Consider the following 21,970-nt stretch of genomic DNA (forward strand, 5'->3'; position numbering starts at 1 on the left):
TTGATTTACAACAATATTTTGAAAGATTTTTTTAGGAATGCTTGACTAACTTAATCAAGAACTTGCTGTATAATCAGTGGTAAGGAGACATTACAGAGTCATGAAAGACTACAGCATGTTAGTCCACCTAATCCATGTTACTTTATGCAAAAACATTCAAACTAGATGTACTTCCTTGGCCTCTCATATACATTTTTTTTCCTTTTGTAGTACTATACCTGTCCATTTCCATTTTGAATGTCATGGCTGAAACCCTCAACATCTCCACTGTTCCCAGCAATTCATTCCACACCCCAACCATTGAAAAAAATATTTCTTAATGACCATTTTGATACTTTTCCCATTTGTTTTAACTCTACATCCCCTGGCTCTTGACCCTTCTGATAGCTTCTCCCTAACAAATTTACTTGAAACCTTCATGATTCTAAGTAGCTAAATTAAATTCCTTCTCAATTTCTGTTCCAAGGAAAACAAATGCAAGTTTTTTCCTATATATTATACAACTAAATAAATTACTCCACTAAATCTCTTCTGCAAATTGCCAATTTTTGTGTGTTAATTGTTTTGACCTTTGCAAGGAAAATGTGATTATCTAATGCACAACGTTCTTCCTAATAACCCATGCATGGTATGTTATGAGGATGCACTTTGATGCATTAGATTGGATCTAACCCATTGTTTCAAGTAAGTCTGTTGTTCTGCAGAGCAGTCGCTGTTTAACTAAATGGTGATCAATTGTAATTCCTGATTAACCAGTTACCTTTAGATACACAGTGCACCAATGTTATAAGATATACGAAATCCAGCTGGACAAACAATGGGAAGTTTTTGAGTGGTTTATGATAGTTTTAGCTAGTTAAGCACTAGCAGCATTTCTGTTGCACAATATGCAAATTCTGTTGATGGGATGGGAGGTTTTAATTTCCCCAATATTGATCCCTTGAGCAACGGGGTTTAGTTGGAGTGGAGTTTGTTAGGTGTGTTCAGGAAGATTCCCTGACACAATATGTAGTTAAGCCTACAAGAGGAGAGGCTGTACTTGATCTGGTATTGGGAAATGAACCTGGTCAGGTCTGTCAGTGGGAGAGCATTTGGAGGTAGTGATCACATTGGAGTGATAGCATTGGAGAGGGATTGGAGCAGACAAGTTAAGAAAACATTTAATTGAAGTAAAGAGAAATATGAAGCTATCAGGCAGGAACTTGGAAGTATAAATTGGGTGCAGATGTTCTCAGGAAATGTAAATGTTCAGGGGATATTTGTGTGGTATTCTGCAATGAGACAAGGAAAGGATGGTAGGATACAGGAACCATGGTATACAAAAGCTGTTGAAAATCTAGTCCAGAAGAAAAGCTTACAAAAGGTTTAAAAAACTAGGTAATGACAGAAATCTAGAAGATTATACGGCTAGCAGGAAGGAGCTTAAGAATGAAATTAGGAGAGCCAGAAGGGGCCATGAGAAGGCCTTGGTGAGCAGAATTAAGGAAAACCCCAAGGCATCCTACAAGTATGTGAAAAGCAAGAGGAAAAGACAGGAGAGAATAGGACCAATCAAGTGTGACAGTGGAAAAGTGTTTATAGAACCGGTTGAGGCAGCAGAGGTACTTAATGAATACATTGCTTCAGTATTCACTATGAAAAAGGATCTTGACGATTGTAGGGATGACTTACAGTGGACTGAAAAGCTTGACATACAGACATTAAGAAAGGGGATGTGCTGGAGCTTTTGGAAAGCATCAAGTTGGATAAGTCACTGGGACCGGACAAGATATATCCCAGGCTACTGTGGAAGGCGAGGGAGGACATTGCTGAGCCTCTGGAAATGATCTTCACATCATCAATGGGGATGGGAGAGGCTCCGGAGGATTGCAGGGGAGCAGATGTTGTTCCCTTATTCAAGAAAGGGAATAGAGATAGGCCTGGAAATGATAGACCAGTGAGTCTTACTTCAGTGATGGGTAGGTTGATGGGGAAGATACTGAGAGGCAGGATTTATGAACATTTGAAGAGGTATAATATGATTAGGAATAGTCAGCATGGCTTTGTCAAAGGTAGGTCATGCCTTATGAGCCTGATTGAATTTTTTGAGGATGTGACTAAACACATTGATGAAGGTAGAGCAGTAGATGTAGTTTATATAGATTTCAGCAAGGTATTTGATAAGGTACCCTATGCAAGGCTTATTGAAAAAGTAAGGAGGCATGGGATCCAAGGGGATATTGCTTTGTGGATCCAGAATTGGCTTGCCCACAGAAGGCAAGAGGTGGTTATAAACACGTCATATTCTGCATGGAGGTCTGTGACCAGTGGTGTGCCTCAGGGATCTGTTCTGGGACCCCTTCTCTTCGTGATTTTTATAAATGACCTGGATGAGGAAGTGGAGGAATGGGTTAGTAAATTTGCTGATGACACAAAGGTTGGGGGGTGTTGTGGATAGTGTGGAGGGCTGTCAGAGGTTAAAGCGGGACATTGATAGAATGTAAAACTGGACTGAAAAGTGGCAGATGGAGTCCAACCTAGGTAAGTGTGAGGTGGTTCATTTTGGTATATCAAATATGATGGCAGAATGTAGTATTAATGGTAAGACTCTTAACAGTGTGAAGGAACAGAGGGATCTTGGGGTCCAAGTCCAAAGGACATTCAAAACTGCTGCGCAGGTTTACTGTGTGGTTAAGAAGGCATATGGTTTACTGGCCTTCAGCAACCATGAGATTGCATTCCAGAGCCGAGAGGTTATGTTGCAGCTATACAAGACCCTGGTCAGACCCCACTTGGAGTACTGTGCTCAGTTCTAGTCACCTCACTACAGGAAGGATGTGGAAACTATAGAAAGGGTACAGAGGAGATTTACAAGGATATTGCCTGGATTGGGGAGCATGCCTTGTAAGAATAGGTTGAGTGAACTTGGCCTTTTCTAATTGGAGTGATGGAGGATGAGAGGTGACCTGATAGAGGTGTATAAGATGATGAGAAGCATTGATCGTGTGGACAGTCAGAGGCTTTTTCCCTTGGCTGAAATGGCCAACATGAGAGGGCGCAGTTCTAAGGTGGTTAGAAGTAGGTACAGAGGAGATGCCAAGGGTAAGATTTTTTTTTTATGCAGAGAGGTGAGTGCGTGGAATGAGCTGGCTGCAATGGTGGTGGAGATGAATACAATAGGGTCTTTTAAGAGGCTCCTGGACAGGTACATGCAGCTTAGAAAAATAGAGAGCTATGGGTAACCCTAGGTAATTTCTAAAGTAAATATATGTTTGGCACAGCACTGTGGGCTGAAGGGCCTGTACCGTGCTGTAATTTTTCTATGTTCTATTCTTCAACCCACACTTATAATGGGACTGAACTTTGACAATGAAATCAAACTGCGGATAAAATGTGTGGTTTACACCAAAAAGATTGACAAGGCATTTGCTATAACCATTAACCTAGGTGGTGTTCACTGCCATCTTGTAATCTTCTTATTAGAGAGATACAAGAGATTGAAGTTACTGGAATCCAGTGCAACAAAAAAATCTGCGTTAAGGTAACCTTCTCCTCTGGTGGTTTTCTTCTCCTTTTCAATCCTTTTATAATCCTCCCATTCCAGTTTCTTGTCACCCAGCCACCACCTCCCCCCATAAGTAAGCTCTGCCCCCTCGCCTTCCTATATGTACAGTTCACCCACAGGCCTTACCAACCCCGGTTACCCCAACTGGTTCCATTTGCTATTCACCTCTCCCTTAATGGTTCCCATGATCAACTCCTTGACTTATAAGATTACAGCACTGGTAGCCTTTTTTTTGCACATCATCCTGCCAACAACTACCTCCACCTTCTCTCTCCCTTCCTTCCAACCTACTGCATCTGCCTCTCCTTCTGTTCCCCCTCTGCCTCCAACCATCATTATCCTGGCTGTCCCCCAACTCTACCCATCCCTTTCCTAGCTGGACCTGCCTGTCATCCATTCACCCTAGTGTAGTCCACTGTCACCTCTTGCTCCCTTCCCCCATCTCTTCGCTCCCTTTTCCTCTTCATACTTTTTCCTCCCTCAATCAAGGTTTCTATCCAAAACATTGACAATTCACATCTTCCACCCTCCCAACTCACTGAGTTTCTCCAGTAGATTGCTTTTTGAACCCTCTACATAAAACTGCATCAACTGCATTCTGTATGCATCAGATGCTTGGTGAAAAAATAATTCTATAGATGTCATTGAAGTTACTGAATCACACAGTCAAATGAAGTGAGAGACATGTCTTGCTGAGTCCTGCAATAAAATCTACCGAGGTCACAAAGATCTTCAATGCTGCTTTGTCATAGGCATTCTACAAACTTAAGTAAACACAAAGTACACTGCAGATGCTGGGGTCAAATCAACACGTACAAACAAGCTGGAGGAAATCAGCAGGTTGGGCAGCATCGTGGACATGTTGACTGCTCGTTTCCATGGTTGCTGCCCGACCTGCTGAGTTCCTCCAGCTTGTTTCTACAAATTGAAGTCATTCTTATATCAACAAGCATCTGAATATCTTTTCCTTGACTCTGTCAGCCTACGTAATAATGTTAGCAGCATAAATAATTTAGTGATTTTTTTTCAATGCCTAGAGATAGAAATGATACTGTAAGTGGAACCTGAATCTGAAATTCTTCACAGCAACATCAGGTTTTTAATTATTGCCACCTCATTACTTCCACATAAAAAACAAAACGGATGGTTCTAATCAGTTTTACAGATCTATCTACTAACTCTGCCTTTTTGTGAGCTGAAGATGCATGCAGCCCAGACCAAAAGATGATATTGTAAAGGAGTTACAGGAGTTTCTATAGCTGCAAACAGTTCAGTAACCCGAGCACCAAGTAACTGAGGCAGCTGTTCTCCTACGATTATCAGTACCTGTTGAGAGAGCTTTTGTGGAAAAAGCCTATAGCATTTTACAACAGATCCACTTCATAAGCTGAATGCAAAGACCTTTGAGCTATCTTAAAGTCATGAAAGATAACACCTAAGAACTTCACAAGGTGATGAGAAAACTTGAGGTGGAAAATGAAGCCCCATAAATTCTAAAGAGCAGATGTAAACAGAATGATATAGAAAGCACAGCTGACTGCTGACAGCACAATCAGAGCTGCATCTCAGGCATTCCATTCATATTGTCAATTGGCATTCACTACATCCAGTCACACAGGAAATTGACAATGCTAAGAAGAATTACAGAATTGACAATGGGCCTGGAAGAATTCATCTTTCAGCAGAGGAAGATATAACCCTACGTAAGATATAGTTGCACAACAAATTTCATGACACATGTCAGAGATAATAAATTTGATTCTAAGATAAATATTAAAGAATCAGAGTAAGTTAGCAACTACTTGAACACAAATAAATAGCAACCATAACAATGACCCATTTTAAAACAAATCAGTTATTTTTCAATTAATTATAATAAAACCATCTGTTTCATATGTTTAATCTCGATATATGAACAAAATCTTACTTACAATTTCTTTTGGCAGCAGGTATTTATACTTTCCAATCCCATGGGTGGGCATTGATCTGTAATGTCTATTGCTGGACAGAATATTACCTGAATATGCAAAAAGCAGATTTTTTTTGCTTATTATAGATTACCATGTATCATCTCGCAGTGACAGTACAGTAGCAGTACGAAGTGACAGAAAGCTATCGAGTCCATTCTTTGAAAATCTGTAACTTTTTTTTGTACAAAAACCTAAAAGGATTACAATCTATTTGTAATCCGTTCCATCTGCCAACAGTGGAACTGCCATCCAAACATTTCAATTCCCATTCCTGTTCCGACATAACAATCTATGGCCTCCTCTTGTGCCAAGATGAGGTTTACCCTCAGGGCACAGGAGCAGCACCATCTGGGTAGCCTCCAATATGATGGCATGAATATTAATGTCTTCTTACAGTTAAAAAAGTTTTTCTCTCCTCTCTTCATCTATTCCTCACTCTGGCCTCTCACCTGTCTATCACCTCCCCCTGGGTCCCCTCCTCCTACGGCACACTCTTCCCTTCTATCAGATTCCTTCCTCTCCAGCCCTTTAATCTTTCCTACCCACTGGCTTCATCTATGACTTTCTAGCTATCCTTTCCTTCCTCCACCTTTTTATACTGGCATTTTCCCCCTTCCTTTCCAGTCCTGAAGAAGGGTCTCGGCCCAAAACATTGACAGTTTATTAACTTCCATAGAGGCTGACTGACCTGCTGAGTTCCTCCAGCATCTGGTGTGTGCTGCTTTGGATTTCTAGCATCAGAAGACTTTCTTGTGTTTGCAATCTATTTGTTTAATTATTTACCTAATATCCCTTACTCTGTGTTTACTTCTTTCGAGTGGTTTCTTTTTAAACACAAAGTCTTAACACAAACCACATGAAGGAAGATCGTAGATGACAAATGGAAAATGAAAAATGCCAAACAGAAATTATACACAGAATATTCAAATGAATTAAGCAGTTATGTCTGAAAGAGGAAAAAAAATGGGTTAATATTTTAGGAAATTTCAGTTCAGTGAACTTTCATCAGAATTAGTGATAGTGTTATTGCATTACAGGCACATTATACTTGCCATCAGATTCCTGAATGGTCCATGTACACTAACTCACTACTTTGCTCTTTTTTTTGTAACTTAACAGCAATTTCTTATGATTTGTACTGCACTGCTGTCAGAAAACAACACATTTCCCAACATGTCAGTAATAATACACCTGATTCTGATTCTAAAAAAATGTTTTAAACTTGATAAAGAACATGATAGAATTTGCAGGACTGGCATTAATAAAAAAAACAGATAGCAAATTTAAATTAATTTCCAAACTCACAATAACAATTATTGGAAAACAAATGAATCATTTTAAATATCTACCATGAGGCAGAAGACTGCAATGCATAAAAACAGGAACAGTGAGGATGAGAAACAGTTTCTTCCCCCAAGCCAACAGGCTTCTGAACTCCCTGCAGCATTGTATTCAAAGTGTCAGTAGTTAATCTGTTTCGTACCTTACAATATTTAGTATTAATGCACTTTAGTTTGTTAATTATGTGTGATTCACCTGTAGATTTTACCCTTACCTTTGTAAATTATTGTGTGTTATGTGTACTACTGTGCTTTACACCCTATTTCAGAGAAACGTTGTCCCATTTCTATACATGTTATATGGCTATATATTATATACATGTGTATAGTTAAATGACAATAAACTTGACTTGATTTGAGTCCTTTGGAGATGGGAAATCAGAGAGTATTTCAGCCTCCAGATGAATCATACAAAGGGTACGAATTGATAGAATAGCAGAAGTAAGCCATTGTTTCCTATTGTAAGGTAGGCAAAAATGTATTAAAAATACAAAATAGAAGAAAACCATCAGAGGTAGGTACTAATGTAAAGGAAGAAAGGCAAAGCTGTTTTAACAGTGAGAATAATTTGCAATTAAGTCAGTCAATGGTTCTCGGTGTGGGAGAAGAGTCAATTGCATGGCTAGGAAACCTTTACACAGTGACAGCGTGTGAGATGTGAACTGAAGTACACTCTGCTTCCAGGCCTGTCCACATATCTTGTATGGTTCTCAATGACGATCATAACAATCTTGACCCAGCTTCTCCAAATAAAACAATTATGGGGAAGATTCTACCAAATGTCAGTGAAAATGCTGAATTTCTTCAAACTTCGTCACTGCTTCAGAGCTTTCCTCGGCTTTACTCATGGCTTGAGTTGGCCTCCAGCTGGCAGTCAAGTACTGAATTCCCAGAGAGCTAGAGAACTTGTATGAAAGAATGAATGTAGAAGCTGTTCAATATCTGAGTGGGGCATAGCAATTCTGTGGAGAAATTGCAACTGGAAACTACAATCTCCACCTGCTTCTGTGCATTGATGAAATTAAAAAAATAGGCATACCCACAAATAATAATCTAAAACTATAAAGGTTTTTATGAATTAAACAAAAGTAACTATTCTTACTCTCTTCCCTAAAATTTCCTGCCAATTAAAAATCCTTTCAGGTAGAAGATTCGCTAATGTCTCCATCGATGTTTACAGAAAGTAGATCACTACAATCAGCAGTCTAATTTGATCGATCTCCTTGACAAAGACCTTCATATCAATACAGTTGCTACTAGATTATTGATAGGAATGTAGTAGATGTAAAGCAGAAATATATCAAACAAATTAAATGTGTACATCCTGTAGTATCCACAATCATTTCTGCCACACGATGTCACTTACTGTCCGTTATGCCACTGGCATTTAGGGCTGAAATGAAGGCCGTCCATCTCTGGGAGTGCTCAGGGCTTCCTTTATCATGTCACTAGCATCTTCTCGGCTTTCAGTCATGCAAGTCCCAGGTGCAGACTCAGGAATACCATTGCACTCAGATGCAGAATTCTTCATTGCTGTTTCCCTAACAATTCTGTTTTACCAGTTTTACCAGTTCTAACCCTGGAGGACCCATGGACCACACTTAGTCTGTCTGGCCTCCACCCCGGCTCTGTTTGGCATGAGTGACCCTACCAACAGCCAAAGCATAAAGCCTTGACTCCAGCCAACACAGCCCTCTGGATCATTGAGGAACGCAAGCCTCCAAACCCAATGACAAAGTAGTGGTCCTCTTACAGGATATAATGTCAACTAAAAGCAAAATTAAAAGCCTACTTCTCTGATCTGCATCTTTAATACAAAAGGTTTTCCATTCTGAATCCTTCTCCTGATCCAAACATCAAAATTAATGATAAAACATACATTCAGCAGAATGTACACAAATTGTTAATTGATCCCTTCATACTTATTTGAATTATTTTCACTGTGACAGAGTTGCTGAATTCTCATGGCGAATATGACATATTTTAAGTACACTATTGCAGTAACACAATTTTCATTCACATTTTCCCCAGGAGTTAAATTAACAGACAAGTAGTCATATTAGCATCACCACTACAACCACTGCAGTCTCATTCTGACAATAAAACCCTGAAAATGTGTTCATAAATTGAAAGCTATCAAGTGGAATTCTTTGCCAGGTCCAAACTGGCACGTGTCGATTATATGAATTGCTCTGAGAAATGCTGAGGAACTGCTGTGTCTTCATGCTCTGCCAGTGTGGGAATACAGCTGTAGAATTAACAATGAACAGCTGTTGGAAAGGTTGGGAATTTAGTGCCTATGCAGGCATGGAAATATTGAACTTCTACCTCTTACACTAAAAACTTCCTGTGGAATCCAGCCAATAAGGAAGAAGAGAAAGACTGGACACTATGGAATTGGTGCTCAGCCACATGTGGATAAAATCAAGTTTTATTATGAATTATTATTTGTATGAAGCCCCACTTCCTTTGATGCTCCTCCACAGTTCTCTGTACGATGTATATTCTTAAGAAAAGATTGGTTCTATTTGTCATATGTACATTGAAACATACAATGAAATGCATTGTTTGCATCAAATCAAATCAGCAAGGATTGTGCTGGGTAGCCTGCAAGTGTCATCACACTTCTGGCACCAATATAGCATGCCCACAACTCACTAACCCTAACTCTACATCTTTGGAATACGGGACAGAATCAGAGCACCCAGAGGAAACCCATAAAGTCAAGGGGAGAAAGTACAAACCCCTTAAAGACAACGGCAGGAATCCCTGGTCTTACAGATGGTATATAGAAACACGGAAAGCATACAGCATAATACAGGCCCTTTGGCCCACAAAGCTGTGCCGCACATGTCCTTACCTTAGAATTTACCTAGGGTTACCCATAGCCCCCTATTTTTCTAAGCTCCATACATCTATCCAGAAATCTCTTAAACAGCCCTATCATATCTGCCTCCACCACCGTCAGCGGCAGTCCATTCCACGCACTTACTACTTTCTGCATAAAAAACTTACCCCTGACATCTCCTCTGTACTTACTTCCAAGCATCTTTAAAAGTATAAAGCATTATAAAGCAATTGCACTAACTGCTACCACTAAATATAACAAGACCTATGTAGTATAGTCAATCACCCTTTACAAACCAAATACTTCCCAATTCATCTGCAAACTTGCATACCATTATTCCAATGCCAATACCAGTCACAAAACACTAGATGTTTGGCTCAGGTTTTGCAAATGTAATGATGCCATTATGTAATATCTGTTGCCATTCCTCATAGAAACCAACAACTTCAAGAATTCTGCACATCCGTACTTTCACAGAGAAACCTCAGAGTGACTCAATGCTGCTTCACATGAAGCCTTAGTTGATACAAAAGATAAAGATACTAACAATAATCATTGCAGGACCAGTCGCAAAGGAAATCCAAATTCGTTGAAAATCCACAGCGCATCAGAGCGGGTTACTGATAATCCACCAGATTTCATTGTGTATGTAATAAAGCTCACCTGGAGCTTTCCCACAGACCAGGTGGATGTTTGGCTCAGATTTTGCTAAAGTAATGATGGTAAAACTGTAATGATATTCTGTCATTCCTCAGGGAAACCAGAAAACTTCTACTCTTCTGCACATCCATACTTTAACAGAGAAACCTCAAAGATGCTGACTGACTCAATTCCGCTTCGTATAAAACACTAACTACAGTCTTTTTGTATGAACCAAGAAAAAGCATTTGAACTGATGAGAATTTCTCAAATTCACAATTACCCCAGTTTTACAGTACTCATTATCATAATTTTCCCTTTCTAATGAGAGCCATTAACCTAAAACATCAGCTATCTCCCTTAACATCGCGTTTGTTGACTAACTTTATAAATAAATAAAAACAGGAAGTGTTGGAAACACTCAGCAGGTCAGGCAGCAACTGGAAAGATAAACTGAGTTATACTTCAGGTTGAAGAGAAGGTTCTGAATTCTTTCAATGTCTTCCATTTTTATTTCAGACATCCAGCAAATGCAATTTTTAATTTTAATTTATTATTTAAAGATGTCGGAATTATGGTCAAAGAAACGTCTACAACTGGGGAAACTCAGATTTCCTTCCATTTCACATCCTGTCCCAAAAGATACTGGGATCAAGACACACTGGAATGCAAGGTAGTTATTTTGAACATACTTGAGTGATGATTACAATTTGACAAAATTTCTTTAATAGCACATTATTTATGAGCAAAGCAAACTCTAGATTTAGAAATAACATAAAGAAATCCCATTTTAATGAAAGGACTCAATAAATCTCCCAGGTAGTAGTGAAGATGAAACTCTCTGAACTTGTGGAAAATAAGACTGAAATAAAAAAAGACTGAATAAGACTGAAATGAAAGAACCTTAGGATCTTTTTGATGAACAAATTAAGAGAAACCAAATGTCATTACATCAAGTAAACAAATGATGCCTAACCCAAGAAGTAAATGGAGAAAGAGTGAGAGTGCTCCCCCAAACCAGCACGATGGATTATGGACAGAATTGCACAGACCATAAAACATAAAAGCAGACTAGGCCATTCAACCAATTAAGTCTGCTCCAGCATTCCATCCTAGATCTCACTCAACTCCATACACCTGCCTTCTCACCATATCCTTCGATGCCCTGACTGATTAGGAAATGATCAACTTCTGCCTTAAATAAACCCACGGACTTTGTCTCCACCACAGCCTGTGGCAGAGCATTCCACAGATTCATCCCTCTCTGGCTAAAAAAATTCCTCCCTACCTCTGTTCTAAACAGTCGCATCTCAATTTTGAGGCTGTGCTCTCTAGTTCTGGACAGCTTCCCCATAAGGAACATCTTCTCCACATCCACCTTATCTAGTCCTTTCAACATTCGGTTGGTTTCAACAAGATCCTCCCGCATTCTTCTGAATTCCATTGAGTACAGGCCCAAAGCTGCCAAACACTCCCCTTCATTTCTCGTGACTCTCCTCTGGACCCTCTCCAATGACAACACATCCTTTCTGAGATATGGGGCCCAAAATGGTGGACAATATTCCACAATATTGAGTTGAGTTATGATTCAATGGATCATAAGACACTGGAGCAGAATTAGGCCATTTGGCCCATCGAGTCTGCTCTGCCATTCAATCATGGCTGATCCTTTTCTTCTATGTCCTCCTCAACCCCAGTTCCCAGCCTTCTCTCCCCATGGGAAACATCTTTACCACATTTACTCTGTCTAAGCCTTGACATCAACAACTGCAGTAGAAATGTGCACTACTGTGACCTGTATTCTCATGGTCTGATTTCATTGCAATATTTAAATCAAGAGATCAACACTGGTTCAATAAGCAATACAGAAGGACATGTCAGGAGCAGCAGCAGGTATATATCTAAAAATTGAGATGCTAGCCTGATGAAGTTGCAATCCTGGACCACAGATATAGAATGCATTAGAACGCACACAACCAGATAATCACCTAAAGCTCCGTGGTCCTGTTGCATCCAGTTGTGAATGGTGGTGGGACAACTAAAGAGTCAAAGTGAAGAAAAGGCTCCAAGAACATGATGGTGGGGCTCACAATGAAGCACTTGCACACAGGTACAGGTAGAGGTGCTGAGTGGCTTGTCATTGAAACCCAAACCTAGGTCTCCAGCCAGCTCCATTCCAGGCAGTAACAAAAATGGCTGAAATGAATGGATACAACAGAGGATATGGATTTGGACAACTTCTAGGCAATAGCACTGAAGTCTTGTTTTCCAGAATCACTCATGACTCTAGCCAAGCTATTCCCGTACATTTACAAAACTGATATCTACAGAATCAGAATTAGGCTTATTATCACTTACCTGAGTCATAAAATATATTTAAAAAACTATGTTACAACAAGAAATATATTTAAAAATAAGTAAATAGTGCAACAAAAGAGGAAATTAGTGAAGTAGTGTTCATGGACCATTGAGAAATCTGATGGCGGAGGGGAAGAAGCTGTTCCTAAAATGTTGATTGTGCATCCTGTAGCTCCTTCTTGATGGTAGCAATGAGAAGATGGCATGTCCTGGCTGTTGAGGTACTTAATGATGGATGCTGCTTTTTTTTTGGAGACCTTGTCTCCAAAGATTTCCTCAATGCAGAGGCTTGTGCCCATGATGGAGCTGGCTGAGATTACAACTCTATGAAGTTTTGTAAAGGATTATACAGTCGTTACAGACCAGAGTGGTATAATAGCTATGCTCTATTCACACAAGTCAGGCTAATGACCACATTATCAATCTATTCTTACACTCTATTCTTAAATGTGGTCAAAAGAGTTCCATTCTAGAAGGGGCAAGATTGACTGATGTGGATATCAAGGCAGCATTTGATTAAATGTGATTTTAAGGACCCGGTAAAATTTAAAGAGAAGACACTCTGATGCTCGGACTGGAAGTCCCTACAAAGGGCTGTGAGAACAGCTAAGAGGATCATAGGGGTCTCCATACCATCTATCAGGGACATTTATCAGGAGCACGGCAGGGCCCTTATTATCATTAAAGTTCCCGCCCATCCATCCAGCATCCTCTTTGACTTTCTACCATGAAGCAGGAGACTCCAATGCTTAAAACATGAATGGACGGGGTGGGAAACAGTTTCTTTCCTCAGGCCATAGGCTTCTAAACTCCTTATTGCATTGCCTTCGAAGTGTCACTGGTTTATCCATTTTCCTCATCTTCATCCATGTCCCTTACATTTGGGTGAGTACAAATCCAACAAGCACCTAAGACAAAGCATGACTGCTTAGATTCCATTCTCCAAAGTAAATATACTCTCCTTTCACTATTCTTGGGCTACAGTACGTAACATTTACAAGATACAAATACTCACTTAGGTTACTGCAACAGGATCTCCAAAATGTACAACTTTTACCACCAATAAAGAAAAGGGCAGATGACTCATGGGAACACAGCCACATTCCCACCCGTATGGAACACCACCCTGACTTGGAAATATATGGCTCTGCCTCTAATATCACTAAGTCTTATCCTACAGGAGCTAACGTTTTAACATCGTGGGAGTCTGTTCAGCTGAATGACTGCAGCAGGTCAAAAGGTTGATCTACCAGCAACCTCTCATGGGTAATTACAAATGACCACTGACAACTACACATGGAAAATTAAAAATCTTAAGGTTCATTATCTGAAAATCAAGGAGGAATGTGAAAACGAGATATGGGATAAAGCATTAACTGGCAGAATTTGCCCTGAGGCCATTTGGCTTGAACTATTTTTCAAATACTTTCAGCAAGATAATATTTTTTATAACGGAAATAAAATCTCTCTAACCTGGTAATGACAGAGGAGTCTGTAAAGATGTTAACCTGAAAAAGAAAAGAAAAGAATATTGAAAAGTCAATTTATCCTGCAAAGATGCAGTTCATTTGTAATTTGAAAATTACAGTACTTTCATTTAACATTATTTTGTGAGGTTCAAATCTCTAACAGATGCAAGTAACTTGAAATTATAAATAAACACAGAAAGTGCTGGAAATGGAGATCTGTGGAGAGAGAAAGAATTAAATACTCTAGGTTGATGATCATTCATCTGAACTAGAATTTAGCATTAAACGTATTTTAAGCTTCAGTGAAGGAGCTTGGTAGAAAGAACATGGGTAACGTGCATTCATGGGAAATTATGTTGGTGCTATCTCAGAGAGGATGTTGAAGCCTTGTTCACTGATGTTGATCTGTTGTAAATAAGATGATTTTAGGAGGTAATGAGAAATGAACTATGAAATATAAAATTCTTCAGTTACAAGAAATCTGAAATGAAATGGAATGCTGGTAACATGCAGGAAGTTAAGCAGCATCCAGGGAGAGACAGGAAACAAAGTTAACATTACAAATTGATGAGCTTTCATCAGAATTGGTCAGTACTAATACAATTTAGAAAGACTGATTATTTGAAAATATCAAATGCACTAAACTCAGAAGGTTACAACATCCCCCACCAGAACATCCAATGCTTACTTATTACAACACGAGGCATTTGACCCACTAGATGCATTCCAGCTACCATCAGAGCAGTCACATCTGTCCAATTCTCCTTATTTCCACAAAGCCCTAGAATTTATCATCTCTCACATGTCCATCACTTAACCTTAATTATTTTGCTACTTACTTGCAATAGGAGTCATCTACAGTAGCCAATTAACTTACCATCACATCTTTGGGATGTAGGAGGAAACTGGAACAGACAGGTACCCACAATATCAAAGGAAAAACATGCTAACTTCACCTAGCATCAAAGGTCAGGATTGAACCCAAAAAGATTAAAAATGCATGAAATGCTGCATATTCCTTCTGTACAGAACACTGATGCAAAACACCTCCAAGTACATCGGCCATCTCATTTTCCAGGATTAATTCCTTAGACTCAGTATCAATAATTTTATTAAATATAGAAAGTATATTTGTCGCTTACTTTCCTGGCTAGCTTTGTTTTTATACTAATATATTCCCCTTCCTATTAATCTTATAATCATTCTTGTTTTCAATACATTGTCCAATCTCTGTTATCTATCTTTCATACAATTGTGTAGTTTTTCCTGAAGTTTGACACCATCTTTGGTTAACCTTAACCTTGAATGATGCCTTCGTTCCTTCCTTCTTGTTGCAATACCTGCTCTTTCCTCCCCACAATCCAGAAAAATGAGAAGCAGTTTTAAAAAAAATCTTTCTATTTTTCTAGACTATTTTTCTTAAATTTAGTGTACTGTATTGCTCACAGTGCATCTCCTTTACCATAAGACAAAGGAGTAAAATTAGGTCATTCAGCCCATTAAGCCTTCTCCATTATTTCACCGCAGCTGACTTATTATCCCTCTCAACCCCATTCTCCTGCCTTTACCCCATAACCTTTGACGTCCTTACTAATCATGAACCTATCAACCTCCACTTTAAATATACCCAATGACTTGGTTTCCACAGCCCTCTGTATCAATGAATTCCACAAATTGATGTCCCTCTGGCTAAAATTCTTCCACATCTGTTTTCTAAAGGGATGTCTTTGTAAATTAAGGTTGTGCCCTCTCATACTAGAGTCATTGACTATTGCAAACATCCTCTCCATGCCCACTCTATCTAGGCCTTTCGATATTCAGTAAGTTTCATTGATATCCTCACCTCATTCTTCTAAACTCCAGCAAATACAGCTGAGTACATTCCGTTTACATTGAGGAAATCAGGCACATATTGACTAACCTTTGCAGATTATATCCCTTCACTTTGCACGAGTGATCCCCAAATTCTCCAGTTCCCTCTCACTTTGCTCTCTTTTCCTTTTTGCCTCTTACACAGTTCCATCCAAACCTAACATGAGATCAAAGGACTCTGACCAGGTGCGTACAGCCCTCAGGACTTCACACTGTCAAAAGTTTCAGATAACCTGCCTTTGTAGAATGTTTCAGAACTGTCCAAAATATCATAATTCTCTCTTTAAATTTCAGATTTCCAGGCTCAGCTGTTTTTCCTTTTGCCTTTCAAATACAAAAATATGGTTACAAGCCAAAAAGCTTGGATAGTGAAAAAACTGAAATAAATACCAAAAATGTTTAATGGGTTTATAAGGAAGAACATATTTAATGCTTCAGCTTTGTGACCTTTCATCGTTTCTCTCTTCTCTGATGCTGTCTAACCTGCTAAGTATTTCAAACATTTTCTGCTTTTATAAAAGGAAGGCTTTAATGGTTCCAAAATTACAGCAGCTGGTATCACAAGCATACATCACCAGTAGGTGCCAGGGTATGCAGTAAAGATAGAATGTACCATATATCATCAGAAGTTACGCACATTAACCCTTCTATTTAGAATAAGGAATAAATTACAATTATTCGGCCAACTATCAAAAGCTACTCCATCTTAAAGAAGATTTATTGCTTGCAGTTCCTCCTGTTATCTGGCCTAATTGTTCCTTTCATCAGTTATAACTTGTGCTCTGCATTCTCATGTCCTTATGCCCACTTGTTCTCACAAATCTTGGATTAGATTTAAAAAACACTACAGATGCTAGAAATCTGATAGGTGTGATGAAGGGTCTTCAACCACAAATATTAAATCTATTCCCATTTCCACAGATGCTGCCTGACCTGCTGAATGTATCCAGCATCCTTATGCCCTAAATTCAGTCAGACAACAATTGCATGCAGCTTTTGCATAACTTAGCTGGCAAAGAACTAGGTAAGATGCAAATTAGATCTTACCGTTTCTTTGCAATTTTCAGTGAAAAGCATATAGGATGGACCTTATTTACATTATCCTTTCAATTTTGTATTGGGGAATATTCAAGTCAGACACCATTGTCCCAAAATTGAGAATTTACGCCAGAGACGAGGAGTTATTTAGAATTGTGAAGCTTTGGAGTTTCCTAGCCCAGAAGACTGTGTGTACTCAGTTGTTTAATATTTCATAAAAGACCTTGGATAAAATTTATGGCATTCAGGTAATTGAGGGATATGGTAAGAGAGTAAGATTACAATAGATCAACCATGATTTTTCTGAATGGTGTTCAAGGAGCTTAAAAGACCACTTATCCACATTTCAATATGTTTGCCTAACAGAGCACACAAGTTTTTTTATATAAAGTAAAGTTTGGTTGAAGCATATCATGGCACAATTTTAGACCTTGCGTCGTGGAGTCATAGAGCTAAACAACACAGATACAAGCCCTGGCCCAATAAGTCAATATTAACCGTGATGCCCACCCAGCTAATCCCAATTTCCTGCATTTGACACACAATATGAGATGTATTCGCCATGCAATGTAAACTGCCCTACCTGACAACTGTAGCAGCAGCTTGTTTTAAGAGGACTGAATTTCTTAAGCACAGGACCTAAAAACAAGATGAGAGAATATTTGATAAGAAATGCATTCAATATACAAGAACATAGGAAAATGGGAGCGGCAGTCGGCCACCAAGCCTGTCAAGCCTTGCTTGCCAATCAATAAGATAATGGCTGATCTATCTCCGAGGTCCTCAATTCCTCAAAATTTCAATAGATTTCCCTCCCTTTCTCAAATATATCTAATGATTTAGCCTAAGAAGCAAAAACTTTTTGCCCTAAGAGGCAAAAAATTCCAGATTCACTATCCTATGAGGGAATAAATTTCACTGCATCATAGCTTTAAATGACTTGCCCTAATTTTGTAACTACATCTCCCAGTGAAAACATCTCCATGTTATAGAGACATACAACATGGAAACAGGCCTTTCAGGTCCATGTCAATAGTCATAAGAGTTTGTTACTCTCTTAAATCTTTATCTGTCTTATCAATATGATACTAACTGCATTCATTAAAATTAATTAACTAGTCATCATTAATTGAAATGAAGGAATTTTTTTAATATGAAATGGGTTGCCACGGTAACACAGTAGTTAGCACAATGCAAATTACAGCCTGGGGTATGGGAGTTCAGTTCTGGCGCTGACCATGTGGGTTTCCTCCCACAGTCCAAAGACACACCCACTAGCAGGCTAATTGGTCATTATAAATTGTTCTGCGAATAGGGTAGGGTTAAATAGGTGGGTTGCTGGGTGGCACAGCTCATTGGGTCTACTCAGTGCTGTATCTCTAAACTACCAAATAAATAAATAAATGACAAGTTGTTTACTTTTCACTTCTTCACGGCAGACATTAATTCTTGGGTATAGATCCAAGGCTGCAGTCACCCCAGTAGTTCAATCAAATTACCATTATTCACATGCATTACTATATTCGGTTTTAGCATGCAACAACACAAACTACTAGCAGAGTAGGTGACAGAGAGTAGAACAGAAATCCTGCTGAATTTCCCAAACCAAATTATTAGGAACGGTAGCCCATTGTAGGGTCTCCTACATACTTCCCAACACAGATCAGAAATCCTTGTTTCCTAACATGTAGCCCCACTTCAATGTAAATTTGGAGCCATCATACAAATTAAGCATCTTTGAAAACCCGGATGTTCGAAAAGTTTTTATATGCATGAAGTAAACTATAAGGGCCGACAGTCAATGGGATGAGTTGCAATGCATAAGGGGACTAAGTTGAGTGAATACAGGACTAAAGGCGTAATATTTGAATGCACGCAGTATATGGAATAAAGTAGGTGAACATGTAGCACAGGTACAGATTGTCATGCTTGATGTTGTGGGAACTACTGAATCAGGGCTGTAAAAAGATTATAGCTGGGAGCATAATGTCCAAGGATACATATTGTATCCAAAGGACAGGCAGGTAGGCAGAAGGGGTGAGATGGCTCTGTTGGTAAACAATGAAATTGAATCATTAGAAAGGGGTGACATAAGATCAGAAGGTTTGGAATCGTTGTGGGTAGTTAAGGAACTGCAAGGGAAAAAGATTCTGATGTGAGATATATACAGACCTCCAAACAGTAGCAAAGATGTGGTCTACAATTACAATGGGAGATAGAAAATGCATGTCAAAAGGGCAATGTTACAATAGTCATGCTCAATAGGCAGGTAGATTTGGAAAATCAGGTTGGTGCTGGATTCCAAGAGGGGGGATTTCTCGAGTGCCTACGAGATGGCTTTTTAGAGCAGCTCATGGTTGAGTCCACTAGGGGATCAGCTATCCTGGATTGGGTGTTGTGCAATGAAACAGAATTGATTAGAGTTCAAAGTAAGGGAACTCTTATGGGCCAGTGGTCATAATATGACAGAATTTATCCTGCAATTTGAGAAGGAGAAGCTAAAGTCAGATGTAACAGTATTACAGCTGAGTAAAGGGAATTACAGAGATATGAGAGAGGAGCTGGCTAAAATTGACTAGAAGGGAACACCAACAGAGCAGCAATGACTGGAGTTTCTGGGAGCAATTTGGAAGGCACGGGATATATACACCCCAAAGAGGAAGAAGTATTCTAAAGGCAGGATGATGCAATGTGGCAGACAAGAGAAGTTAAAGTCAACATTAAAGCCAAAGAGAGAGCATATAATACAGCAAAAATTAGTGAGGAGTTAGAGGATAGGGATGTTCTTAAAAACCAACAGAAGGCAACTAAAAATGTCATAAAGGAAAAGTTGGAATATGAAGCTAAGCTAGCCAATAATATTAAAGAGAAACAAAAAGTTACTTCAGATATATGAAGTGTAAAAGAGAAGTGAGAGCAGACTGCTGGAAAATGTTACTGGAGAGGTAGTAATAGTGGACAAAGAAATAGTAGATGAAATGAACAAATATTTTGCATCAGTCATCACTGAAGAGGCAGTAATAGTATGCTGGAAGTTTGAGTATATCGGGGGCAGAAGTGTGTCAAGTTGGCATTATTAGGGAGAAAGTGCTTGGAAAACTGAAATGTCTGAACGCAGATAAGATTGTGGAGGAATTAGTAAAGATCTTTGAAAAAAAATCAACGGATTCTGGCATGGTTCCAGAGGACTGGAAAATTGCAAATGTCACTCCACTCTTCAAGAAGGGAGAAAGGTAGAAGAAAGGAAAATGTAGGCCAATTAGTCTGACCTCAGTGGTTGGTAAGATGTAGGAGTCGATTGTTAAGAATGTGGGTTCAGGGTACTTGGAGATACATGATAAAACAGGTCATGGTCAGCATGGTTTCCTTAAGAGAAAATTTTGTTTGACTAATTGGTTGGAATTCTTTGAAGAAATAAAAAGCAGGATAGACAAAGGAGGATCAGTGGATGTTGTGTATTTGGATTTTGACAAGTGGCCACACATGAGGCTGCTTAACAAGACATGAGCCCATGGTATTACAGGAAAACATGGACAGAGCATCAGCTGATTGGCAGAAGGCAAAGAGTGGGAATATAGAGAGCCTTTTTTGGTTGGTTGCTGGTGATTAGTGGTGCTCAATGGGGTCTGTGTTGGAACTGCTTCTTTTTATGTTATACGTCAATGATTTGGGTGATGGAATTCACGGCTTTGTGGCCAAGTTTGTGCGCAATACAAGGATTGGTGGAGGGGCAGGTAGTGTGCTGGAAGCAGAGAGGCCACAGAAGAACTTAGACAGATTAGAATGGGCAAAGCTGTGGCAGATGGAATGTCGCATCAGGAAATGTATGGTCATATACTTTGAAATAAAATTAAAGCGTAGAGTAATTTCTAATTGGAGAGAAAATTCAAAAATCTGAGGTGCAAAGAGATTTGAGAATCCTCGTGCAGGATTCCCTGAAGGATAATTTGTAGTTTGAGTCGATGCTGTGGAAGGCAAATGTAATGTTCACAAACATTTCAAGAGAACTAGAATTTAAAAGCAAGAAATGATGTGCTGACTTTGGTAAGGTTCAGAGGAGGTTCACAAAAACTATTCGGGGATTGAAAGGCTTATCATATGAGTAGTGTTTGGCGTTTCCAGACCTATACTCACTGGAATTCAGAAGAATGATGAGAGGGTGGGAATGGGGAATCTCACTGAACTGTATTGAATGTTGAAAGGCCTTGATGGAGTAGATTAGGAGAGTATGTTTCCTATGGTGGGGGAGTCTAAGATCTGAGGAAACTACCTCAGAATAGGATCATAGGTCCAGAAGGCATAGGGGCAGAATTAGGCCATTCAGCCCATCGAGCCTGCTCTGATCCTGGATCTCACTCAACCCCATACACCTACCTTCTCGCCATATCCTTTGATGCCCTGACCGATCAGGAAATGATCAACTTCCGCCTTAAAAATGCGCATGGACTTGGCCTCCACAGCAGTCTGTGGCAGAGCATTCCTCCCTTGCTCTGTTCTAAAGGGTCGCCCCTCAATTTTCAGGCTGTGCCCTCTAGTTCTGGATACCCCCACCATAGGAAACATCTTCTCCACATCTGCCCTATCTAGTCCTTTCAACATTCAGTACATTTCAATGAGATCCCCCCCCCCCCCGTATTCTTCTAAAGTCCAGTGACTGTAAGCCCAAAGCTGCCAAACACTCATTTGTTAACCCCTTCATTCCCAGAATCATCCTCATGAACCTCCTCTGGACTCTCTCCAATGACAACATCCTTTCTGAGATATGTGGCCCAAAACTGTTGCTAATACTCCCAAGTGTGGCCTGACTGGTGTCTCATTAACTCAGCATTAACTCCTTGCTTTTACATTCTATTCCCCTTGAAATAAATGCCGACATTGCATTTGCCTTCTTT

The 21,970-nt window shown here is 39.4% G+C and overlaps 1 protein-coding gene across 1 annotated transcript in view; it reads right to left on the reverse strand.

Annotated features, from left to right (window-relative positions):
- mrpl48 (mitochondrial ribosomal protein L48) overlaps positions 1–21,970 on the reverse strand; it is a 43,847-nt gene that overhangs the window by 19,254 nt on the left and 2,623 nt on the right. The window contains exons 2-4 of the mRNA XM_059963943.1: positions 17,662–17,717; positions 14,173–14,207; positions 5,476–5,561 (exon numbers count right to left, since the gene is read on the reverse strand). Of these exons, the coding sequence (XP_059819926.1) occupies positions 5,476–5,561; positions 14,173–14,207; positions 17,662–17,717 (177 nt within the window). The remainder of the gene's footprint in view (positions 1–5,475; positions 5,562–14,172; positions 14,208–17,661; positions 17,718–21,970) is intronic.

This window comes from Hypanus sabinus, chromosome 3 (assembly GCF_030144855.1).
Source record: "Hypanus sabinus isolate sHypSab1 chromosome 3, sHypSab1.hap1, whole genome shotgun sequence".
NCBI lineage: Eukaryota > Metazoa > Chordata > Chondrichthyes > Myliobatiformes > Dasyatidae > Hypanus > Hypanus sabinus.